Genomic DNA, 19109 nt, shown 5'->3' on the forward strand with positions numbered 1-19109 from the left:
TCTCGCCCCTTTAAGGGACTCCAGCATTTCTCTGTCCTTAGCACTGGCCATGAAAATGATTGGTCCCTCCTCACACGCCCCCCTCTATCGCCTAGACAACATTGATCCTCAGTGAGGTGGTGAGTTGCTCCTCTAATGCAAAATGTAGATCATTACGAAAGGGCAGCGACCATGCATTCCCCATCCTCTAGTCCAGCTACATACAAGCTACATGTGTATGCCCACTCACGCCCCACCCCCCCCACCTGAAACTAACCAATCGCAGTGCACGCATGCAATCGCATCCCGAGCTGTCACCAAGGTTATCCATTCATCCACCACCAGCCTGAATAAAGAAAACATGAGTGTTTCACTGCACATTCCTGAGGGGGAATTTTTCAAAAACTGCTCCAGGAAGAAAACACGAAAGACAATTAAATTAGACGATGCCCCTGAAGAGCCACAGTAAGCAAGCATTTTATCCATAACTCAGCTGGGAACCATTTATCTGGCTTCAAATTAAAAGATTACACTCCTCTGGTAGGTTTGTATCAAATTTCACTGCACGGAAGCAGGGAAAGCCAGCTCAGCATACACTCCATGCGCTCCATGCCGAGAACTGCTTTTGTCACGGGTTTTCCAAATACCTTCACACTAACCCGATTTCTCTTTGCGGTATATTTTAGAGCAGAGCAGACTAATATCTGGAACAGGTCAAGCATCATTTATGAACAAATCCTTCAGTGGTGATGTCACAGTAGTCTTATGTGATCAGTGATCTAGAGATCTGCTTGTTAATCTAAATGCTCTCTCAGTTTTTCAGCCAAAGCGCTCTGTGTGACGATAAAAGCGTCTTTTCTGGGTATGAAAATATACACTTATCACTTGTCTTGCTGCGGCGCTTTGCTTGACAGTGCTGTGCAATGCTGCCATTGCACATAAACTTGCCAAATGCACAGGGACAGCATACGTCGCGTGATCAACCAAAGTGATTACAAACGGAGGCCCCTTTTAGTGCCACATTCTGAGAAGAGACGCAACGAATGAGAAAGTGGGGAGTCGCAGGAAGGTAGACGAGGGCGGAATCGCTGGACGAAGAGGGATCAGAGATCACAGAGAGTGTGCAGTTTGGGGAGGACAGATAGAGCCTGAAACTTGAGAGCCACTGAGCTCACCGTCATTTGTATGCTCAGCACACTGCGCTCTGTGCGGGGGCTCTCTCTCAGTCCTGTTTACACTCTTGCACACGGTTAGTTATTCTGCTCTAATTCGAGCCCTCTCACAGGCTGTAAGCACAGGCATGACTTCCTGTTTGGGAAGAGTGGGGGGTGGGGGGTCCCTGTAGCACTGCAGCAGCACCTGGGTTCTCCTTCGCCAAAGGGTCCCATCACCCCTCGAAAGCCAGATGATGTCGACCAAAGGGGCACCAAGAACGGCAACCTCAAGCACCAAAGCCTCACACCTCTGTAACGTTGTATTCAGTTGCCACCCTGATCAGAACACACACATGCACACACACTCAGCTGCAGGGATGGATGTGTGGGACTCTGCAGAATCTGTGGAGGCACTTTTAACCCTCTTGTCACCAAGCTATAAGGGACTGAACGGAAACATCCACGCCTGAGCTAATCTTTTGAGGTTTAGGCTTACTGTGATCATGATGATGATGATGATGATGTTATGGCAATGATGCCGCTGCCGGTGGCTAAGAAAATGGCAAACACGGTGAATGTAGCGCCAAGAAACCGCGCATGGCCTTGCAGCAAACATCAGCTTGATTTTGAAGGAACGTCTGCAGCAAACGGACAGACGCCCTCGTCCAAGTCACTCACCTGTATCAAAGTGGGAGCTGAAGGCAAAACTGGGATTGAAAAACGCCGAAGACATGACAATCACATGTAGGGCAAAGAGCATCCTCCTCGCTGCAGAAGACGGCAAAAGCCTAAACACGAACAGGTCGAGGATAAACTCCCGCCTCAGGTGCGTTTCAGACTAGGTAACCTGTGGTCGAAGCAGTAATGCGCAGCATTTTATTCCATCGCACTTCACAGAGAGACCCCCGGTAGTCCTGCTCCACCTTCAGCTCGAACAGATTCGGATACAGATGTTGACATCTCCCCACATCTGTTAGTTTACTTGCTTGACAACAAAATCCCGCCTCGCGACTATTCTGGACGTGTTTACTGTGCCCACTCGGTCACCCGGTGAAACGCTTATCCGTTATTTACACCAATTTTAAAATAATGACCACTGCAAACATTTGGTCATCTCCCGTCAGTGCTCCCTCCAGAATGAACCCCCCGGCTGCTCTTTTTTTCTCGTATCACGCGTCAAAACGCCGTTTTTTCGGCAGAGCAGCTGGCTCGTTTTTAGAAAGATGCGTCGGTCAGCGATGCGCATTTGGGTTTCAGCTTCGGTTCAGAAAGAATGAGCGACATCTTGCACCACAGTCAAGCGACATAAGGTATAAAAGCAGTTCCGTTTCTAGCTTTCAAAATAAAAACATATGCGCGAGAGTTCTAATGCTTTTCTTTTACTTTGAAGACAAAATCGCGTACAGCTCCGGCTTTCTCTGGCGCGCTTGACGCAGCCATTTCCAGAGGAATCCTGCTGGTGATCGTGCGCGTGCGCCTCCGTGCGTGTGTGTGTGTGCGTGTGTGTGTGTTTCAAAACAGGACATTTTGCTGAAATGCTTCCATTTGCTTTGACTTACATTTGGGCCACACGGGCCACACCACACCTCCTATCCTGACGTCCCACCAGGTCCTGGAGGAGGCGAGGAAGGACACCGAGGGCCGGACCAGGCCACGACATACCGGACTGCAGGCCGGGCGCGAGGGAAACAGCATGTTTGGCTTCAGAGACTCTGGAGCTCTGGGCCAGTGGAAGACTCTGCTGAGTCCACCGTGGCCAGATTGTCACTATAACCCCACTAACAGAGTTAGATTTTTTTTTCCCGAGGCACATTGTTGAGGCGCAGTGGGAAGGTTTACCGGAAGAGACACGCAGCTGCGTGGGAAAGTAGCTAATGGTCAGGTGATTGGCAGAAGCCGAACAGGGCTACTAGTGGACAGGTGAGGAATGGCAGGCAGCACAGGCGAGTTCACTGACGGATACTGTATCAGTCAGTGTGGATAATTTTAATCTGTATATTTACCCCACATATGCTTTCTCCAGACAGAAATAACCTTTAAACCGAGGCAGTCAGAGCGAGCTTGCTTATGCTGCTTGGCATGATACCGAAAATTCCTCTTCTCCATCTTGTGCACCCCCTCTCTGTCTCTCTCTCTCTCTCTCTCTCTCTCTCTCTCTCTCTCTCTCACACACACACACACACACACACACACACACACATACACGGATATTTGCTACTGGCCCTCTGCTGGTTGTCATCAGTATGTCAGTAAGTCCCGACGATTGAGGGACATATTTATTTATTTATTTCATTTATTGATTAAAGAAGCAATTGCAGTTTTTATTTACTGTTACTCAAGTACTCTTTATACTCTTTATTTGCATACATTTCTTTCAATATATGAATAATTTACCACTTTGACTTTATTCAAGATTCAAGATTCTTTATTGTCATTGAGCATGACATGTCAATGAAATTTGCATTGCAACCCCCATGTTAGAAACAAGATAATAAGAAAGATAAGAAAGATTAGAAAAAATGAAATTACGATAACTACAATAAAACAAAACCAATGTGCAATAAAAATATTTGTAAATGCAATTAAAAATATACCAGAATGAAAATATACTATGGCAATAAAAATATACTAAACAATAAACAATGAAATATACTAGTGAAATGTGCTAACAGAATGAAATATACAAACAGAATAAAATATACACAGTGATGAAATGAAATACCAATGAAAATGAAATGTGCCAATATACTCAAATGTATATTTCAGTTAAGTGTGTGTGTGTACTTAAATGTTAAGTACACAGAAGGTGCAGGTGGAGGTGGAGGTGTAGGTGTAAAGTGCGGTGTGCAGTGGTTCACAGTTCTCACAGTCTCTCACTCCAGTGAGGGGCTGCTGGGGGTGATAGCTCTGACAGCTCTGGGGAAGAAGCTGTCCCTCAGTCTGTTAGTGGTGGTGCGGATGTTCCTGTACCGCTTTCCTGATGGAAGCGGTACAAACAGTCTGTGGCCTGGGTGGCTGGGGTCCGTGGCGATGGATCTTGCCCTCTTCCTGACCCGGCCTTCATATATAGAGTCTAGGTCAGGAAGGGGGCAGCCCACGATGCCCTGTGCAGTTTTAACCACACGTGCCAGTTGTTTCCTCTCCTATGCCGTGCAGCTGCCATACCACACTGTCACACTAAGGCAGAGGATGCTTTCAATTGTGGCCCTGTAGAAGTTGACGAGCAACGGAGAGGAGAGTCCAGCCCGTTTCAGTTTCCTGAGGAAGAAGAGCCTTTGTTGTGCCTTCTTTACCAGGCGGGAGGTGTTCATGGACCAGGAAAGATCAGATCTCTTTATGTGACACATCCTGATGACAACAAATAGGGCGGATATACAATAATATAATCACTTAACATAAGACTATGTTTGTCAAATGATATGTTGTTTTTTTGTCATTTATGCCAACATACGCTCATATCCTTACATTTTGTGCAATATTGCATATTTCTTTTACTGTTTTGTATATTTTCTCAATAGTATCGACACTATTTATTATCATTATTAATCTGAAGGCAGCATACATTTTTTCCAGTTATTGCAGCAATGCATATGTCTTATATATTTTTTCAATATTCTTTTTCTTTTATATAGTTTTTATATGTAAATTTTTGCTTGTATAATATGTGCACATATCTAGTCAACTTTTTATTTTGTTTTTTGAATTTCTCTATCTCTGTTGCTATTTTACATTCCAACTGCTATTAAATGCTGCTGTAATACCCAAATTTCCCCAGCTGGGGATACATAAAGTTTTATCTTATCTTATCTTATCTTATCTTATCTTAACAGAGGACATTGTTATTCTGTTGAATGCACACAAGAGAGCAGCACAGGTTCACGATTAGAAAGGCATACATAGGGGGAAAAAAAAGAAGCTTAGTTTCTGCTAGAACGTGGGCTCATTTTTCAACTCCACTCTCTCATCTGCAGGATGCACCTGCAGGCATCCTGTCTCTATTTAGCTTCATGTAAATAAAGTGGTTTTCTGTAAAACTGCCCTTGACTGGAAACATGCAGATGTAGTAACCCTGTATTAAGTGTCAACTTGAAACTTGTGAAAAATCTGTTAATATGAAGATTTTTGGAAGCTGTGAATCAAGCAAGGAAACATAAGGAGTCAAGGGTTTTACAAACTTTGATGCATTCCATTAACCCAAATCATTAGGCACAAAGACTGCTGCTATTACGATAAAACGACTGGAGACCTTTTCAGATCTTAACACACTGGATAACATTTATTTATTTATTTTGGTGCAGGGGGGGTCACCTGCACACACACAAAAAAAGACAAATTAGACAAACATGACAAATTATGCAGATTGAAGCACAGCTCCTCCTCCTGTCAGTCACTCTCAGTTTCCGTGTTGTATTAAATTGCTCCTCCAGCACCTCCTCTCCTCATCCTCCAAACCCTCCAATCTGTCAGCAGGAAGCTCACTTTCCCAGTTACAAGGCCATTCTCAGCACACACTGACAACATGCTGGGGACCCTCTGCACTCTCATCACTGCTCTAACATGTAAGGAGGCTGACTGACTGCAGCTTTGACCTCATGTTGGATTCATCAGTCTGTGTGTTTCTCTTCACTTCACATCATCTTGTTGTTTCCAGGTGTGAGAGGTGTGACGGTGGTGACACAGAAGCCTCCTGTTGTGGTGCTGAGGACAGGAGAGACAGCCACCATGGACTGTAACCTGGGAACTGTTACTAACCAAGCTGCTTCCTGGTATAAACAGATTCCAGGAGGATTTCCTCAGCATGTAGTGAGGTTTTATCACGGCTGGAGCTCTCCGAGCTATGGTTCTGGTTTCTCGTCTCCAAAGTTCACATCTACTCATCAGTCACAATCAGATTATCGTTTGATCATCAACAATGTGGAGGAGGGAGACTCTGCTGTCTATTACTGTAGCACATGGGACAGCTCTGCTGGTGCAGCTGTATCACAGTGATTTACACTGTGACAAAAACCTCCTCACTGAACACTTCTGCTTTTTGAAGTCTAATGCGACATGAGCAAACATTTAATTTCACCATTTCTGCAGTGTGTCAGCACTGACCTTTGCAAAGTAAGCCTGTAACTAAAATCTGTTTTTCTGACAAATATATAAATATTCACCCATCTTGAAATGGAGCTGCTGAAATTAACTTCTAGAATTCCAAAGAACAGGAACTTTTGGTCAGTTAGAATTTTTGTTGTCGGTAATTTTCATTGCATTCAAAAGGCCAAATGTTTACACTGAAACGTCTCAAACAACACATGCTACATAAACCACTTCTTCGATGTCCAACAACATCTCATAAACGAGCACACTGATGTTAAAATACTGCAGTATGTCAATGAGTCGAGTTGTGCATGCGATTGGACCTCCAACTGATAACTGACTGGGTCCATGAAATCACATCTGTTAACTGATATCACAGTGAGCAATTTGAGGACTGAGATACAAAACATCTTGTATACACACGAGAACTTAAAGTTCATTAAAAGTTCTCTGTTATGAAATGACTTGAAGATGTGCTGTGAAACCACTGACATGTTGTAGTTTATCTATGGCTGAAACTGTTCAGTGTTGAAACTCCTCCTCCTCCTCTTCTCCTCTCCTCAGTGTCTTTATAAGCTTTAGTCTCTCTTCTCCTCACACTCCAACCCTGCTCACCTCTCAGCTGGACAGTAAGGGACGTTTACACCACACACTGACAACATGCTGGGGACCCTCTGCACTCTCATCACTGCTCTAACATGTAAGATATTCTTCTCATTGCTTTTACAGCCCAGATGTTCACACACAAACCTTTCACTCATGGATTTTTCTCTGTATGTTGACAGATGTTGATGCAGTGATAGTGCTCACCCAGACGCCTGCTGTCCACACAGTTTCTCCAGGACAAGAGGTTGTTCTCCACTGCAATGTTCAGAGAGATGATGTATATACAGCCAGATGGTATAAACAGGTTCCTGGTGAAGCTCCTCAGTATGTTCTAGAATTTTACCATTCAAACAGTTCACCCAGCTTTGGAACAGGATTCTCCTCAGACAGATTCAACTCTAAATCCACATCAAACACAGATTACCAGTTCATCATTAAGAGGGCAGAGGCAGGAGACTCTGCTGTCTATTACTGTCACACATGGGACGACTCTGCTAAGGCGCACGTATCACAGTGATTTACACTGTGACAAAAACCTCCTCACTAACTACTCCTGCTTTCTGAGTCTCTGACGCATGAACTAAAGCTCTCTATAACTACCAAACATGAGACTTTAGAAAAACTACAAACCAGTTTCATCAGTCTGATCTTGAAAGACCAATTTGAAATAAAAGTAACTGACAAACCTCTCAACACTGAACTTGAAGAAAGAATCAGATTTAGTTTTTATAATTTTCTTTGTTTCATTTTGTTCTTTTCATTTGCTCGAGACAAAAAACACCAACAAATGATAAACCACAGAGAATTTATTCTAACTGCTGGGGATAAATATATGTGGTAAATATCTTCATTGATCAATAAGTGGACATGATGAATTTCTTCTGTTTGTGGTCTCAGAGACTCCGTCTGTGAAACAACTTTTAATTCAAAGGATTTGAATCAGCTCTCTGTGTGATTGGTGCTGTCAGCACTTTCTATGCAGCATGTCACCTCCCAAAGACCAAATTATTGTTATGTTCACAAAGAGCGAGGCCAGGACCCAGATGCAGAGACGAGAACAAAATTTATTCGTAGAAAGAAAAAAGCAAATAGCAAATTCTTCTGTTCAAAAGGTAAAGTCCAAATAAGAGAGGCCATGGGGGGCAAAGTATCAACAGAAGCTCAAGCAATTACAGGACACAGGGAAAATAACCCAGCAGCAAGAACAGAGCGTCATCATTTAAAACAATAATGTTCAACAAAATGATAATTACAGTTAATCCAGGACACACAGATAACAAACATATTTCTCTGACTTCAAAATGCATATTTCAATTCAGAAAGCTTCATTCTTATTGGTTATTAGAGATTAATAGCACTTTGTCTTGATTTGTTGTTTGCAGCAGTTAAGATGTTAGAAAAATCAGATGAAATGAACAAATGAAAGTGAGTTTTCATCCTCCGTCAGTGAAGCATCACCTCTCTACTCCTCCCTCTCTTCCTTCCCAGGATGCACCTGCAGGCCTCCTCTCCTTATTTATAGCTGCATGTAAATGAAGAAGTCAAGTGTCAGCTTTTGGCAAGAAACAGTGTGAGTGTGTGTGTGTGAAAATAAATCTTGATCTCATGAATCTCATTAATCAGCCTCTGGAAGCAGGAAAAACACACAACTCTGATGATGATTTTCTCATGTCATCAGTTTCAAAATGATACTTCTTCAACCCCAGAAGAACGATTGTGAATGCAGAAGGTGTAATTTTCTGCACAGAAGATATGAAACCAAAAAGTTTGTCTGATCACAGAAGGTGCAGTAACTCAGGTATTTCCTGCTTTGCAATCAGAGAAATCAACCCGAACAGTGTCAAACAAAGACTGAAAATATTTTCGAAGCAAAGCTCCTCCTCCTGTCAGTCACTCTCAGTTTCAGTGTTGTATTAAATTGCTCCTCCAGCACCTCCTCTCCTCATCCTCCAAACCCTCCAATCTGTCAGCAGGAAGCTCACTTTCCCAGTTACAAGGCCATTCTCAGCACACACTGACAACATGCTGGGGACCCTCTGCACTCTCATCACTGCTCTAACATGTAAGGAGGCTGACTGACTGCAGCTTTGACCTCATGTTGGATTCATCAGTCTGTGTGTTTCTCTTCACTTCACGTCATCTTGTTGTTTCCAGGTGTGAGAGGTGTGACGGTGGTGACACAGAAGCCTCCTGTTGTGGCACTGAGGACAGGAGAGACAGCCACCATGGACTGTAACCTGGGAACTGTTACTGCTAGTGCTGCTCGCTGGTATAAACAGATTCCAGGAGGAGTTCCTCAGTTTGTACTGAGGTTTTATCACAGCTGGAGCTCTCCAAGCTATGGTTCTGGTTTCTCGTCTCCAAAGTTCACATCTACTCATCAGTCACAATCAGATTATCGTTTGATCATCAACAATGTGGAGGAGGGAGACTCAGCAGTCTATCACTGCAGCACATGGGACGGCTCTGTGAATGAGTGGGCATCACAGTGATTTACACTGTGACAAAAACCTCCTCACTGAACACTTCTGCTTTTTGAGGCTCTGACACGTCTTGACTTGCAGTCAGCAAACAGCAAATTCTTTGTCCAACTTCACCAAATGTTTATTAAAATTATCTTTACAAACCTCTCAATCCCTTCATAAAATCCTGACAACTATCCAGTGGAAGTTGTCCATTATACAAACAATATTTTCTCAAATAAAGTCAAGTGTGTGACATGACTGTAAAAATCATTGTTTACACTTGATATTCATATTAATGATAACTTTCTCCTTTGTCATCAATCTTTTCTTCCCTTTTATTAGATGGTCACATACATCCTGGACTGATCTGGTTGTAGCTTTCTGTTTTATGTTCACAACATTTGCATAAATTAAATAATTAATTTGTCTTCGTAATCATCAAAAGATCACAAGAAAACAGAAAAAAACACATTCTTGTTTTAATCTGAATTCTCATCATGTAATAAATCCTTTCTCTGAAGAAATCCTCTGGTGCACATGCAGTGATGATTAGATTAAATCATATTTCAGATGTGTTATTTCCACGTCCTCAACAGGAAGAAGATCATATGTGAGAAAACAAAAACTGCAAAAACAAAAGAAAATAATTCTGCAATCCAGTGAGTCACATTTGTCTTGTGATGAAAGTTTCCTGATGTCTTTCAACTCTAACAGGACTTAAAAAGAACATTTGTGCCGCCCCTGAGAATATTAACAGTGATGTGAACTCCTCCTCCTCCTCTTCTCCTCTCCTCAGTATCTTTATAAGCTTCAGTCTCTCTTCTCCTCACACTCCAACCCTGCTCACCTCTCAGCTGGACAGTAAGGGACGTTTACACCACACACTGACAACATGCTGGGGACCCTCTGCACTCTCATCACTGCTCTAACATGTAAGATATTCTTCTCATTGCTTTTACAGCCCAGATGTTCACACACAAACCTTTCACTCATTTTTCTCTGTATGTTGACAGATGTTGATGCAGTGATAGTGCTGACCCAGACGCCTGCTGTCCACACAGTTTCTGCAGGACAAGAAGTTGTTCTCCACTGCAACATTCAGAGAAATGATGGAAATTATGTCCGTTGGTATAAACAGGTTCCTGGTGAAGCTCCTCAGTTTGTTCTGAGCTTTCACTATTCTAGCAGTTCACCCAGCTTTGGAACAGGATTCTCCTCAGACAGATTCAACTCTAAATCCACATCAAACACAGATTATCAGTTCGTCATTAAGAGGGCAGAGACAGGAGACACTGCTGTCTATTACTGTAACAAATGGGATGACTCTGCTGATGCAGCTGTATCACAGTGATTTACACTGTGACAAAAACCTCCTCACTAACTACTTCTGCTTTCTGAGTCTCTGACACATGAACTAAAGCTCTCTATAACTACCAAACACGAGACTTCAGTAACAACAAACCAGTTTCATCAGTATTTCTTAAAACTCAATAGTTTCCTTTCTAATCTCTTTCAACACTGAATTTGAAGAAATAATTTGATTCAGCGTTGTTCTCCTCTTGTCATTGGCAGAGTGACACCAATGAGTGATCAAGATAAACAAAGATTCATTCTTGACCTTGGGAAAAACTAGATGTGGTGAATATCTGTGTCGTTTAGTGAATAGATCAGTAAGTGGACCTTGAGGTTTGAATATTAACCACATCAACAAAGACGACTCCAAGAACGTGTCATGATTTTATGCTTTCATATGTAAAGAAGAGAAGGTCGCTATGCTCCTTAAATATCTCACAGTTCAGAGGGCAGAGGCTCAAGCTCAGATGAAGGTCACAGCAAACAACTCAAATTCACACCAAAATGTATTTACAATAAAAGTGTATTTACAAAACCCACGAGTGCTATAATATATACAGTGAAGTACAACCAACGAACCAAATACTGAGAAAATATTGACACAAAATCTAAATTCTCTGCAACATTTCTTTTCAGTCAGAAATTTGGTTTTGGGGAGTCGTTCATTCAGTGGATCAAATGTCTGTTTAATTCATTCAGTCTACATCGGTTCTAATCAATAATCACACCTCTCAATACTTCACAGTGCAGGAGGAATAAGAAAAGGATGTCCACTCTCTCCATTATTGTTTAACAATTTCACTGAACCTCTTGCGGCTGCTATTTGACAAAAAAATTGTATTATAGGTATGCAGACAAGGCATTTCTACGACAAAATTCATTTTTATGCAGATAACATTCCGTTATATATAAACCCTCAACAGCTCTACCACAGTCAGTGGGTTAAAATAAACATATGTTCAGTTTTTTTGTACAAATGGTTCCGGCTGTATTGATCTAAATATCCAATAATGCGCTGGGTTCACCGGACCTGTAAACACTGGCTGAGTTCCGAAAACATGTAAACAAACAAGGTTCAATCATTTCTGTTTTGCATCAAGAACTGATGTCAGAGGGATCATCCCGTCTGCTTCTTTTGATGATTAATGATCAGATTAGAAGTTATTTTTAGGAAAAGGAGATGTGACAGCAGACGTAAGAAACATCTTGTGTTGATATTTTGAATTGTGTTAGAATGGATAATTTAAAGTGACAAACATGAAACATGTTGAATCTCAATTCATTTCTGAGCTAATAAAACATGTGGTCATAAACAACGTGCAGATGTTCTGTGAAACTACAGACATGATGGAGCTGAATTCTGACTGAAAACAGTGTTGAAACTCCTCCTCCTCCTCTTCTCCTTCCTCAGTGTCTTTATAAGCTTCAGTCTCTCTTCTCCTCACACTCCAACCCTGCTCACCTCTCAGCTGGACAGTAAGGGACGTTTACACCACACACTGACAACATGCTGGGGACCCTCTGCACTCTCATCACTGCTCTAACATGTAAGATATTCTTCTCATTGCTTTTACAGCCCAGATGTTCACACACAAACCTTTCACTCGTGGATTTTTCTCTGTATGTTGACAGATGTTGATGCAGTGATAGTGTTGACCCAGACGCCTGCTGTCCACACAGTTTCTCCAGGACAAGAGGTTGTTCTCCACTGCAACATTCAGAGAGACGATGGAATTTCTGTCCGTTGGTATAAACAGGTTCCTCGTGAAGCTCCTCAGTATGTTGTGAGATTTCGCCATTCAGACAGTTCACCCAGCTTTGGAACAGGATTCTCCTCAGACAGATTCAACTCTAAATCCACATCAAACATAGACTACCAGTTCATCATTAAGAGGGCAGAGGCAGGAGACTCTGCTGTCTATTACTGTCAAACAAGGGACGACACAGCTGATGCAGCTGTATCACAGTGATTTACACTGTGACAAAAACCTCCTCACTAACTACTTCTGCTTTCTGAGTCTCTCACACATGAACTAAAGCTCTCTATAACTACCAAACATGACGCTTTAAAAAACTTCAAACCAATTTCATATGAAACTTACAAAACTCTCACAGCACTGAACTTGAAGAAATAATTAGTTTCAGTATTTGTTGTTTTCTGCTTTTCCGTTTTGTTTTTTCATTTGCACCAGACAAAAAACACCAAAGAATCCCAACAACTGATAAACATTCAGAGATATGATGGAAATTATGCTCATAAACAGACACAAGAACAGTTTCTTCCCACAGACCATCTGACCATCCATTCACTGCTGTTGAACAGTTAAATCAGTCTCATGGTGTCAGAAACCATCAGTGTGTCATAACCCTGAACTCTAAACATGCACTGTGAATACATTATAAATGAAAGGTTTCATAGTTTCAATGCACGTGTTTCTAAGAAATGCAAATGATCAAATATAAAGCTGAGCATGCTGTTTGGACACATGTATCCATGCATGCTGTCATATCCACCTATGTCATGCTTATAAAGGAACCTGTTTCATTCGTCATTCAATATTCATTCCATGCCTGTAAATATTCTCATTCATCCAGGTCATTGTAAGCTTCAGGGCATTCAATCGTTCGCAACTGGACCTGAAGGCAAGCCTTCCCTGAGCACATTAACTCAGTGGACAAGAACATCAAATTCACTCGAGAGGATGTCAAGGACAGAACAGGCGCCTCCATATTGGGGTTGACAGAAAACCTACCCACACAGACCAGTATCTCCTTTTTGACTCACATCACCCACTGGAACACAAACTAGGTGTTATCAGAACTCTCCAACACAGAGCTGATAATGTTCCAACCAGCCAACAGGCCAGAGACAAGGAACACAAACACCTGAGGGGGGCCCTCAAAACCTGTGGTTATCCCAGCTGGTCTTTTGTGAAAAGTTCAGCCGCTTCCAGAAAGAACAGGGTGACAGAGGAAGAAAAGAGAGACAGACGGCATAACATCGTCATTCCATATGTGTCTGGTGTATCAAGAACAATCTGGTGTATGCAGTCCAGTGCAGTGAGGAATGCACAGACTTGTATATTAGGGAAACCAAACAGCCACTGAACAGATTCATGGCACAATACAGAAGGGCTAACTCTTCAGGTCTAAACTCAGCTGTTTACCTGCACCTCAAGGAGGAAGCACACTCCTTTGAGGATAAAATGTGCATATTCTGGACAGAGAAGACAGATGGTTTGAAAGAGGGTTGAGAGAAGCCATCTATGTCAAGGTTGAAAAACCATCTCTGAACAGAGGGGGAGGTCTGAGACACCACCTATCTCCCACATACAATGCTGTCCTTTCATCTCTCCCAAAGAGATTCAAAGATTTAGCCTCTGAAAATAAACAACAAAGCCATTCACACATGACTCAAGGAGCCTCCCAATGACAACAATGAGACACTAACGAGGCAGACGACTGTCGTTGACACTCAAGGGTTGCACCCTACCCCCGCCTTAATGGGGGATCGTTTGCCTCACAATAGAGTGATACCATCCTTGGTTTTGGGGGTTGGCCTCACTCAGAGGATAAACACTGAACCTAACACCATTTCATGAGACTAGAGCTGTCCCATCTAGTCTGGTGCGCATGAACTATTGAAGCTTTCTCAGATGAGAGGCGAAACGTCTTCCAAGACAAACTGACAAAGTCCAGTTGCGAACGATATCATCAATAATGAACGTAAAAAAATTCACTGTTGTTTTCTGCTTTTTATTTTGCTCTGTCCATTTGCACCAGACAGCAGAGTGAAAAAAAAACCCAGAACCCATTTCTATGCAAATAAAAAATTTGGTCATAAACAACTTGCAGATGTTCTGTGAAACTACAGACATGCTGGAGCTGAGTTCTGAATGAAACCAGTGTTGAGTGTTGAAACTCCTCCTCCTCCTCTTCTCCTCTCCTCAGTGTCTTTATAAGCTTCAGTCTCTCTTCTCCTCACACTCCAACCCTGCTCACCTCTCAGCTGGACGGTAAGGGACGTTTACACCACACACTGACAACATGCTGGGGACCCTCTGCACTCTCATCACTGCTCTAACATGTAAGATATTCTTCTCATTGCTTTTACAGCCCAGATGTTCACACACAAACCTTTCACTCATGGATTTTTCTCTGTATGTTGACAGATGTTGATGCAGCGAAAGTGCTGACCCAGACGCCTGCTGTCCACACAGTTTCTGCAGGACAAGAGGTTGTTCTCCACTGCAACATTCAGAGAGATGATGGATATACAGCCAGATGGTATAAACAGACAGTTCACCCAGCTTTGGAACAGGATTCTCCTCAAACAGATTCAACTCTAAATCCACATCAAACACACATTACCAGTTCATCATTAAGAGGGCAGAGGCAGGAGACTCTGCTGTCTATTACTGTCACACATTGGACAACTCTGCTCAGGAGGACGTATCACAGTGATTTACACTGTGACAAAAACCTCCTCACTAACGACTTCTGCTTTCTGAGTCTCTGACACATGAACTAAAGCTCTCTATAACGACCAAACATGAGACTACTAACCAGTTTCATCAGTCTCATCTTGAAAGACCAATTTCATATAAAAGTAACTGACAAAACTCTCTCAACACTGAACTTGAAGAAATAATCAAATTTACTGTTTATCATTTTCTTTGTTTCATTTTGTTCTTTTCATTTGCTGAAGACAAAAAATGAATGTTATTCTAACTGTTGGGGATAAACATATGTGGTAGTTAATTTAAACACAAGATACTTGTGCTCAAAAAGAGGATTCATTCTCAGTGAAGAACCTTGGAGCTCTAATCTGCCTCTATACCTGCCAAAGAGCAGTGATTCCTAACACGTCTCTGGGGGTCATCAGGTGGAAACCTCCCTTCAACAGTGTTTCGCCTACTTAGTCCCACTACACCTCCAGGAGGTTAGGCAGTGAACTCCGGCGTCCCAGAGTCACCCCCCCTAGTGCCAGTTCACACTGCTCCTACACAATCCAAACAGCACCGCCACGTTCAACTGACCCAGAGATGCTCCAGGTAGTGGCCAGTACCGATGCTACCATTTAACTATTGCTAATGCTAATGCTAACCGCTAGGAAGAACAGAAGAAGACAATACAGTTCCGATGCTACCATTTAGCTAATGCTACGTGCTAACCGCTACCTGCTAAGAGGAACAGAAGAAGACAATAAAGCTAGATTCACCTATACTGTTAATGTTAATTGCTAGCTACCAATACTAACTGCTAAGATACTATCATACTCTCACCGCTTTAGCTATTGTTAGCTGCTACAATGCTACCACAGGCCTTTTTCTCCCCCTCTCGAACAAACTGCACATCAAACCTCTCCTTTCTAGAACTTCCAGAATTCACCTGCTTCCTTCTCTCCTCAATGATAGGTAAATATCCCCACTCAATGATATGTGGTAAATATCTACATTGATTAACAAGTGGAAATGATGAATTTCTTCCGTTTGTGGTCTCCGTCTGTGAAACAACATTAAATCCAAAGGGTTTGAATCAGCTTTATATGTGTGATTGGTGCTGTCAGCACTTTTATGCAGCATTCCACCTCCCAAACACCAAATTATTCTGCACAAATTTACGTTTCTGGAGTTTAATCACAGTTTGTTCAGAAGAGTTCGAACAGGGAGTTTGACCCCTCAGGTTTAATTTGCCTCAAACATCAGAAACATCATCATGTGTCAAAACACATTTTACATTTCTTTAATGAGTTCTTGCCAAACAAAATGAATTTAAAGCTGTCCATGTTTAGTCCAGATAACATAAAAAAAACATTAAATACATCTTTATTTGGTGCGATAAAGAAGCTTTATGGTCATTTCTGTATTTCATCGCTGTCATCAAGTCCAGTTTGAGGCAAAGTGGAGGATGACCACTTCAATATTTTTTTACAAAGTGGGTTTTAATGAAGTCATCAGAAGAGCAAATTGAGTGTATTTACACATACAGCAGTGGGTCTGTGGGTCTCCAACAATGTGAACAAAACACAGGGTTAACACTGTCACAGGACTAAATACACAGCCTGATAAGTTCAGTATAGCATGAGACATTTTTGTGTGTAATTATGTCTCTAACATTAAATCAACTGCTTTGATATAATGTGATTGCTGCATTGTCTGAATGATGCTGTTTTGCAGGAGGAACATTAGACTGAATTGACTGATGATATCTGGACTTTGAACATCTCCAGCATGAAAACAAAAGGATGCAGCAGAAGATTCAGAGTCAGTCCTCAAGTCCAGCAGTGTTTGTGAATAGAAGCAGACTGATGAAGTGAAGGAGATGTTGACAGTGAAAGTTGGTCTCAACAAGATGTTTCAGTTCCACTCCCCTCATCAGTGAGAGTCAGGAGGTTTTTGTACAGCCATGTGTACAAACTGAATCACTGTGGTATTCGGACAAGGCACCAAGCTGACTGTGACAAGTAAGTACTTTTTATCTGATCATTAAACAAGACAGATTCTCTGTTTTCATGTATAATTCAAGTATTTCATTTACTTGCTGCTTCTTGTCTGAAACATTGAACAGATGTTTAGTGCAGATTAATTGTTTGATGTTTGTACAGCAGCTTTGAAAAAGCATCAAGTTGTGCTTTACAAGACAATGGACAGGAGATAATTGTATTTTGAAAATTTTCAATACAAATCTGGATAGTTGTTTTTTTTTTTTTTTTTTTTTTTGGAAATTAAATAAAAATGGTCCAACTTGATGATGATGATTTTTTTCGTTATAATTAAATTTCAGTCAATACTTTCCAGAACTTTTAGGATTTTCAGATGAAGTTTGTTCCACTATTTGTCAATAGTAATTAGCATTTATTGCTATTGCTGAATGTTGATCTTGTAAAAACAAGAGTTAATTTAGGTTGATCTTCAGTCGATCAGACAGAGTAAACATTCTGTACTTTGCTTTGTTGAAAATTTGATGCAAAAGTCATCTTTCAGACTGAAGTGATATCTGCTGTAGTTTAACACAGTGACTGATAATATTAGATGATGTTCAATCACTGTGGTTGGACATAATTTCAGTGGTTGAATCAGAATCTTTCTGAAGTGATCCTCATGTGTCTGATTGCAGTGAGAAAATGGGAATGCTTCAAAATGGTTGAAAGTAAACTCTGCTCATGTTGTTGATGATGATTTTTATATATTCTGACTGATTTGAAAAGTTTATTTTTTGCTTTAGATGATTTTATTGGTTGTCAACGCAAATAATCTCCACATCCAAAACTGTGTCGAGCGTCTTTCTGTGACTTTTCTGTTTTCTATGACTTGATTTGTAGTTGTATGATGAATGTCCTTCATGTGTTTTCAGGCTCCAGCCTCCCTCCTCCTGTCCTGACAGTCTTCCCTCCGTCCAGTGCTGAGCTCCAGTCCAACAAAGCCGCTCTGGTCTGTCTGTCCAGTCAGTCTGTGCCTTTTGCAGATGTGAGCTGGTTGGCTGGTGGGAGTCCAGTGAGCAGCGGGATCTCTACCAGCACCGCTGTTCAGCAAGCAGACCACACTTTCCAAATCAGCAGCTATCTGGCCATCCAGACGTCAGACTGGAACATGGATAAGGTTTACACATGTAAAGTGTCTTTGGGCTCCCAGACTTCAGAGAAAAACATCCACAAGTCAGACTGTCCCACTGAAGAATAGCAGAGGAGCAGAATGACCATTTCAAAGCTGCTTCTTTACTCTTTGTGCTGTTTGCTCATTACAAGGTTCACATGCTCGAAGAGATGTGTGTGCATGCTTGTAATACATGTTGTGACCGTTAGGTGGAGAAGTTGTATCAGCTTTGCAACTGCTGCATTTGTCAAGACTCATTCAATAAAAAATAAACATACAAAAAAACTGTGGACAACAAAACTGTTTGTGTTTATTTGTATTCTTGAAAACATCATTTAAAACAATAATGTTCAACACAATGTTGGAACTTTATTTTTCTCCTGAAGTTCATCTCACTGACAATTACAGTTAATCCAGGACACACAGAAAACAAACATATTCCTCTGACTTTAAAATGCATATTTCAATTCATAAAGCTTCATTCTTTTTGGTTATTAGAGATAAATTTTCACTTTGACTGGTTTTAGTTGTTTGCAGCAGTTAAGATGTTAGACAAATCAGATAAAATGAGCAAACGAAAGTGAGTTTTCATCCTCCGTCAGTGAAGCATCACCTCTCTACTCCTCCCTCTCTTCCTTCCCAGGATGCACCTGCAGGCCTCCTCTCCTTATTTATAGCTGCATGTAAATGAAGAGGTCAAGTGTCAGCTCTCTGTAAAATCAGAGGGAACTGAATTCAATCCCTTTTATTAGCAAGTGAGCAAAGAAACAAATGCATGACAATATAAGAGCAGGAAGTCTTTTTCAAATCATCATGTTGTAATATTTTGGGGTCAGGGGGGAGACATTGCCTACAGAGACAATAATGGAGACAGA

General features: G+C 41.6%; 2 protein-coding genes across 5 annotated transcripts in view; one reads left to right on the forward strand and one right to left on the reverse strand.

Moving 5' to 3' along the window:
- The window catches only part of aatka (apoptosis-associated tyrosine kinase a), a 30952-nt gene extending 28159 nt beyond the window's left edge, over positions 1-2793 (reverse strand). The window contains exons 1-2 of the mRNA XM_041956443.1: positions 2693-2793; positions 1812-1840 (exon numbers count right to left, since the gene is read on the reverse strand). Coding sequence (XP_041812377.1) covers positions 1812-1840; positions 2693-2793 — 130 coding nt within the window. The remainder of the gene's footprint in view (positions 1-1811; positions 1841-2692) is intronic.
- Positions 2794-5548: 2755 nt separating this feature from the next.
- On the forward strand, positions 5549-18534 carry LOC121621193 (immunoglobulin lambda-1 light chain-like). Of its 4 annotated transcripts, none has more exons than XM_041957559.1 (4): positions 5549-5692; positions 5785-6110; positions 17072-17105; positions 17996-18534. In XM_041957559.1, exons 1-4 carry the CDS (start codon positions 5653-5655, stop codon positions 18319-18321), a joined length of 726 nt encoding a protein of 241 aa, XP_041813493.1. In that variant the 5' UTR covers positions 5549-5652; the 3' UTR covers positions 18322-18534. The 4 variants fall into 4 exon arrangements, with proteins under 4 accessions (XP_041813493.1, XP_041813494.1, XP_041813496.1 ...); XM_041957560.1 differs by lacking the exons at positions 5549-5692; positions 5785-6110 and adding exons at positions 6859-6915; positions 10300-10625; XM_041957562.1 differs by lacking the exons at positions 5549-5692; positions 5785-6110 and adding exons at positions 6860-6915; positions 7001-7326.
- Positions 18535-19109: the final 575 nt, after the last annotated feature.

Source organism: Chelmon rostratus, chromosome 17 (genome assembly GCF_017976325.1).
Source record: "Chelmon rostratus isolate fCheRos1 chromosome 17, fCheRos1.pri, whole genome shotgun sequence".
Taxonomy (NCBI): Eukaryota; Metazoa; Chordata; class Actinopteri; order Chaetodontiformes; family Chaetodontidae; genus Chelmon; species Chelmon rostratus.

Excerpts from the sequence above, each read along its gene's own strand:
- LOC121621193 (XM_041957559.1), top strand. The coding sequence starts at position 5,653 with ATGCTGGGGACCCTCTGCACTCTCATCACTGCTCTAACAT. Across the intron at positions 5,693-5,784 it reads TCTCATCACTGCTCTAACAT|GTGTGAGAGGTGTGACGGTG; the intron begins GTAAGGAGGCTG and ends TGTTGTTTCCAG. Across the intron at positions 17,106-17,995 it reads CACCAAGCTGACTGTGACAA|GCTCCAGCCTCCCTCCTCCT; the intron begins GTAAGTACTTTT and ends ATGTGTTTTCAG.